General features: G+C 46.0%; 1 protein-coding gene across 1 annotated transcript; it reads right to left on the bottom strand.

The window, feature by feature from the left end:
* Positions 1–897: 897 nt before the first annotated feature.
* On the bottom strand, positions 898–6757 carry nt5c1aa (5'-nucleotidase, cytosolic IAa; the record flags this gene model as incomplete). The annotated part of the gene is given in 4 exon segments (XM_067256296.1): positions 898–2539; positions 2693–2877; positions 4549–4671; positions 6628–6757. Coding segments are annotated over 4 exon segments (795 nt in total), but the record flags the coding sequence as incomplete, so codon positions are not given.
* Between the last annotated feature and the right edge of the window lie 151 nt (positions 6758–6908).

Here is a 6908-nt window from a genome sequence, read left to right as displayed (position 1 = left end):
GGTTGCAGGTTAGATAGGCCCAGATAGGCGCAACTCAGACTGGCACGCCCCGAGGTACTTTTAGCAAGTGCTGCATTTCTCCAGTGCAGACCGTTCTCAAACAAAATACCAGGTTCTCGATCTGCCTCGGTTGTGAAATACAATTCAGGCTCTTGTGTCTGTTTGTCTTGTATTACACTTTGACTCTGTAAGGACTCTGTAAGGATGTGAGGCTCTGTAGCGTTTCACAGTTGCTGTTGCTTGGTGAACTGTCATATCATTCAGCCAGAGAGGTATTAGAAGGAACAAAAAAAGTACGGGATGTTCTTTGGAGGTATTAATTCAGGATAATAAAGGTTCGCATGGTTACAGTTGCTAGGTGAACTGTTACGTAATTCGGTATCAGACAGTGTGCTGTCTCCACCATCCATTCCATTCCACCATCCTCTAATACTACCTACTTAATGTAGTCTACAGTGATGTTAGCGTCACTACAGTCTGGAGTAAGCGATTGCAAATAATTAATCCCAAAGATTAACAGATCAACAGCCTTGCTTCACGAGAGCCGTGTCTCTTTTAGGCTGCAATACGCCGGGATAAACTGTAGGGGGCAGCGAGATAACAGACATTACAGCCAAGTCATTTTACCTCAGATTTTGTGTGTACTGTAGAACACTCCCTCCGTGGTTCATATTTGTATGTTAAAATACGACCACGTTGAGTTTCTGCTGTGGTGTTAGATTTATGTTTCAGTAGGACAGCTCATAAATATTGATGAATGACTGCCGCTGGTCTGCAGGTGTGCATACTGTTCGTGGAGCTGTCACTGTGCTGTAATGAGAAATCATTCAGCTCCATCACCGCAACCTAGAAAAATCAGGTTTCAGAAATTCTTGGCAAAAAAAAGGCGCACACGTATTATCGACAGATATCATTTATTTGATTATATTCAACACTCCCTGGTACACAACACAACATTCACTATTCAAAAGTTCGCTGCTACTGCCAACGGTAGCAATGTTGCTGGCGCCATCTTCAGACACAGTTTTGAGTAATGTTGGGAGCAGGGTGACAAAGGATGAGTGGAACTCAAAAGTCTCCATGGATACCTGTCGCTATTTAATTCAGTGATCTGAAAGTACGTGTCATGTGCAAGCAACATGGCGGATGTATCTTGGAAATGCAGATTCGCGGTCGTTGATGGGATACGCAGTTTGGAGATCTATTACATGCGAAGGCCGTTCATTCGTAAACACTTCCTCCTTGTGTCTTTCATGCAGTTCACGTCGCAGAAAAGCATTGACAGATGTAGTCATCAAATCGCTTACAGTAAACTGAAGTCAGTTAGGGTGTCAACAGTCCACATAACCTACCTGAAGTAGTTCTCTGTAGTTAATTAATAAAACTAAGGCACCAACTGAAACTCATGGCTAATATTTTTTTAGGGCAATGCTACAGATAGCGGGTGCAAATGACATTTTAAGTGCTTTTTTATTCACTGGCTTTGACAGTTGCATGCGTTGGTTGTACACGCATTGTAGAACATTCTTGGAAAGTGTAATCTCACTCACAACAAGGTTTCTAGAGTGTGTTACTGATCCATGACCATGAGACATCACCTCAACCTCTCTCCCACTTATCACTCAGAGAATATGGCTTTTCTTAGTTCCTCAACAAAGTAACAAATATAAATCAGTTCACCGCTAAAAGAGACACAGTAAAAACACAAGTATCGTTCAGTTGCCACCAGTACCGAGTCAGTCATGGACAGTTTTTTTTTATGCCAAGGAGACGGTCGATGTACGAAAATATCCTGTATCCAACCTGGGAGAAGTGTTCTCAGAAGTGGGCTTGGAGTAGATGCTAAGCACCCAATCAAGTCGAACGAAAAACAAAGCTGGTGTTGAAGAGATTATTTCGAGAGGGGATCCATTCTCTTCTTTCCACAGAAATAACATTTTTTCTGTTGCCCTCAGTGGCTAGGTTGCACGTCACCATAATGCCACGTTTTATTTTATTTTAATGATTTTTTGTTTTCTGCTATGTCTAATCACGCGACTACACAAACACCGTCCAATACCGAGAGAGTCTCTTTTTCATCTGCCCATTTACTATGCCCTCCCATCCAATCTTCCATCCTGAGTGCACTCTGCCTCACTGGGCTCTCTTCTTCTCCTCTCTCCCTCCATCCCTCCGGTCCTCCTCACTTCCCCACTTTGGGGATTTTGATGTGGGGGTGTTTCTGTGCGATGCCATACGGCACATGGGCGGCCACGGTTCCCATCTCGGCCGCCCCTTCAATGTGGAACATCTGGTCGTCAAAGTAAATGTGGGGCCTGATCTTCTCCAGCATGGGGCCCTTGGGGGCCCCGGCCAGGAACAGGGCCTCGTCCGTCTCCAGGCCCCAGGCCCTCAGGGTCTTCAGGGCCCGGATCCCGGAGCTGGCGGCGCTGCGGGCCGTCACCAGGTAAGTGCGGATGGGGCAGTCCAGACGGTGACCTCGGGCGTAGAACTTCTTCTGCAGCTTGCCCAGGGCCTCCAAGAAGCTCTTCAGAGGGCCCTGGACCACAGAAGAAGACAGGGAGAGAGGAGAGTCAGAGCCAGGTGGAGGGGAGGGGTTCATTTGAAAGATAGCGAAGGCTTGAACACGTAACAAAACAAAAGTTTTGTTACGTCTGCTGTACATTCACACGTGCTCATCACCGCCACGTACGTGATCCAGTAACGTGTTCTCATTCTCCCTCTCGTGCTCGAAGAACTTGTCCAGCCCGTGGGCCTTGAAGATGCGCTCCGATTCGTCGGAGAAGAGGACGGCGTCCCCGTCGAACGCCACCCTCAGCTGGGTCTCAGAAACTTCCGTCTGATTGTCGGCCATGAACATGGTGGCCGCTGCGATGCCTGTTCGAAATAGCAGAGAAACAGACACTGCCTGAGGACAAACACAGGAAGCTGTGGGCTTAAGATGGTGTCTGTAGGAGTCAGATGGCTTAGCGGTTAGGGAATCGGGCTGTTAATCAGAAGGTTACCGGTTCGATTCCCGGTCGTGCAAAATGACGTTGTGTCCTTGGGCAAGGCACTTCACCCTACTTGCCTCGGGGGGTATGTCCCTGTACTTACTGTAAGTCACTCTGGATAAGAGCGTCTGCTAAATGACTAAATGTAAATGTAAGAAATGGAAACTCTGATTTAATGTGGAAACTAATGCAAATCTATACACATATTTGGCCTTTTCTTTGCTGATTGCTGTCACATTATTCCACTTTGTTCAACAGGACTATTCCGTAGTTCTGTGCGGAAATGGGCCCTTTAAAAGCCATCTAAGCTAATAGGTATTGGCACTTGTTGCCTTTTTTCCCGTTCTAGAAGCTTTTAGAGCTAATAATGACTTGCGGCTGTTAAATAGGTCTGCACTGTTTTATCCGTTTACTCGCAGCTGTTGTCTTTAGCATCAGCATATGTAATCCATACTGTTGTAATGGATTGTTGCTTTGAATAATTTCTTGCAGCAGTTGGTCCAGACGAGGTATGATCATAATCTAAAGTAGAAGACCGTATTAATTAATTGTAAACAGTAGTGATGCATTGCTATGGATTGCTTGACATTCATAAGTGTTTCCCTGGCCTTCAACAAGCCCAGTCGATCATCAACTATAAATGTCACTGTCAATTATTCTCAGTCCAGACAGACTGGAACTGGGATTGGGAGTGTGTGTGTGGAGGGGGCGTGTAGGTGTGTGTGTCGAGGGGGCGTGTATGTGTGTGTGTAGAGAGAGTGTGTGTGTATATATGTGTTGTGACTGTTTGGATGAGTCACTCTGACATTAAGCTTGTGTTGCACAGAAAAAAACTGTCCTTGAAGTCCCCCTGACAACAGGTCCCCCTGACAACAGTCACCTGGTATTGTGCTTCGTTCACCTAAATAGACATCAGCAGCTTCTCTATATCGGAAATGCCAAAGAGTGCCATTTATCATTTAATCACTGGTCTAACATGCTGAATTAGAGGGCTGTGTAGAGAGACTCATTCAGATCTCTCTGGTAAACATCTGAAGGTTGAACTATTTTCTCCTCAGTCATGTAGTCAGGGTTAGTCACACACCACAGAGGAGTACAGGAAATGAACGAAATGAATATGGAATGTTCCGACACATTCTAATTAAGGCGCCATGTTATGGAGGGTGTGATAGAAGGGCCCTCCATTTGGCTGTTATGCTGACTGAATGATGAGATTGCATTGGGGGCAGTTGCTTAATGGGCCTCTTAGTGACACTCAGGAATAGTAATGGAAATTATAGTGTGCGTGCGTGTGGGTGTGTTTGTGTGTGTATGCATGCCTGTATGTGTGAATTCTTCTGTGGGTTTATGTGTATGTGTGTGTGAATTCTTCTATGTGTGTGTGTGTGTGTGTGCCCTCTTTCCTACAGTGTAAATGTGTTTGTTCCCATGAGCCTCATGGCTGTGTATGTGTATGAGTGCATGTGCATTCCTGTTTGTGTGTCTGTTCATTGGGGTGTGTCTGTGGTGTGTGTGGCATGTGTGGTATGTGTGTGTGTGTGTGTGTCATGCTCACCTTCAGCCAGAGCTTCCCTGACTTTGTCGGCGTCTGCAGACAGGTACAGGTTGGTCTGCCAAGCCTTCAGATAGCCAATAGGACTGGTGCCTCCCGTCATGCAGAAACGCTCGATAAACAGGTCTGAAGACAACACACAACACACAGAAACACACAACAACACATCACAACACACAGAAACACACAATAACACATCACAACACACAGAGAGAGAGAGGACAGAAGACAGGAAGGGTACAAACAAACAGCGTTCTCATCCATGCACAGCCGTGGCCAAAAGTGCGACAAACATGTTGTGTTTGCAAAGCTTGCTGGGCCTTGGCATAAAATGACTGCTAACATCAGTTTAGTAAGTCATATCATCAGCAAAGGGCAAAGTGTGAGCTAGTTCTAGCCAGGTGAAATCCCTCTATCATTCTGATTGGATTTTAAGAGCAGATTGACTGCTGTAAAAGAGGGGACTATTTGCATATATTGAAAATATTCGCCTCAAAAAAGCTTAAAAAAATATCTAATGTGCCTTATTATATTCCAGTATTCTATAGAAACGTGAAAACATTTTCCTCAAATACTGAACCAGCAAACTTTGCTAAAACACAACATTTGTCATTGCCAAAACTTATGTATATTGTATAAACTTTGTATATTGTATATTTAATTATATTCTAATCCCACTTAGTACTGCTAGTTTATGTACCCTTAGTATAGATTAACATAGACCACATTTTAGGTATATCTTTATTGTATGCACCTTCCTGCCAAAGCAAATTCCTTGTCTGTGCAAACTTTCATGGCGAATAAATCCCATTCTGATTCTGATTCTGATTCCATTCTGATTATGGCCACGACTGTAGAGAGGAGAGACTTGGGCTTCAACCCCCACTCATCACCACCACCCCCTCATATGAAACCTCCAGAGACCTCTGTCCTCCTCCCAGCAACACTGGACCGTGGGAGACCCCCCCCCCCCCCTCATCCCCCAGTGGGACTCCCCACCCCTCGTTCCCCCCTCCCCCCTCCCTCACATCCTCGTGTCGTACATCCACTGACTCCTGCCTGCCATGGACCCCTGGACGTCCTCATGTTCTCTGGTGTGTTTGTTCATCTAGGCAGACGATCTGAGGGGCCGCAGGAGGCAGCGTGACCGCACAAACATCTCCCACACGAAGGTGGAAACTTCTCCAGAGTTTCAATCCACCACTTCTCTCGCTGTGGGATCCCATCGGATGATAAGACAAACAAACGCTGTGCTCGTCTGAGAAGCGAGTCCACAGAGCCTGGCTCAGCGAGGTTCTCATTAATATTCTATCGCTTGTGGAATCCCAAGCGGTATTAGCGAAGCCGTCAATCATTCTGTGGGAATGTAATGTATTTATGCATGGTGGAGAGAGACTGGCGCGGTTTCTGTGAGACCTTCGAGAGAGTCTGGCTGGAATTTGTCACCTGCTTGTAGCTGGACCAAACAGGAATGACAGAGAATCGATTTGTTTCATGACTTTTTTCAGGCTGAAGATGAATCGAGTTGTTCAGAGCGTGTCCTATTGACGTTAGTGAGGCCTTTTTGTCGTTTGTGTTTTTTTCCAGGGACAGGTCATTGGGGGTTGTTGGGGCGTTGTTCGCGTTTGCGTTCACACACACGGAGTCACCAGAGAAATCCATCATGGATTCATCTAAAAGGATGGACTTCCACAACTCGTATTTGTGGAGACGACCCTTGAAGTCTAATCAAACAAATGAAAACACGATTTAACCAGAGGTCAGATTTGTTCCGCCTGCTCGCTTGCGGTCGAACCAGATTTGAACCATCCGCAGACTGCAGGGACGCCACAGGAAGTGGCTAGTGACCACAGGAAGTGGCTAGCCTGGGAAAAAGAGGTCACGGGTCACAGTGCATTGTGGGAAGATGAGAGCGGGCATCTGGAAGTTTAGTCTACCCAAGAGACAAAGTGGACAAGGATGTGTTTGAATTAGTGTGTTTGTGTCTGTGTGTGTGCGTGTGTGTATGTATGTATGTATGTGTGAGTGTCTGTGTGTGAGTGTGTGTTTGAGCTTGTGTGTGTGTGTGTGTCTCAGACTCACTGTGGTAGTTGATAGTGTTGATTAGCCTCACTCCTACATGAGCGTGGTTGTAGGTAACCAGGACGATATCAAACAGCTCTTCGCTGTCAGGGTAAAGCTCTCTGAGATGAGCGTTCACTGTCTCCAGAGCCTGCAAGTGGTTGAATACAACAGCAAGGAATTGTGGGAACTGTAGTCATCCCAAATCTGCACAGTCACATTCACTTTGCATCCCGGGCAACTGAAAAAAAGTGCCAGTCCAATAAACGTGTGTGTGTGCGTGTGTGTAACCTTGACGAAGG

Source organism: Osmerus mordax, chromosome 18, assembly GCF_038355195.1.
Source record: "Osmerus mordax isolate fOsmMor3 chromosome 18, fOsmMor3.pri, whole genome shotgun sequence".
NCBI lineage: Eukaryota > Metazoa > Chordata > Actinopteri > Osmeriformes > Osmeridae > Osmerus > Osmerus mordax.
Note: the sequence above shows the minus strand (reverse complement) of the source record. Positions and strands in the feature narration are given on the sequence as shown.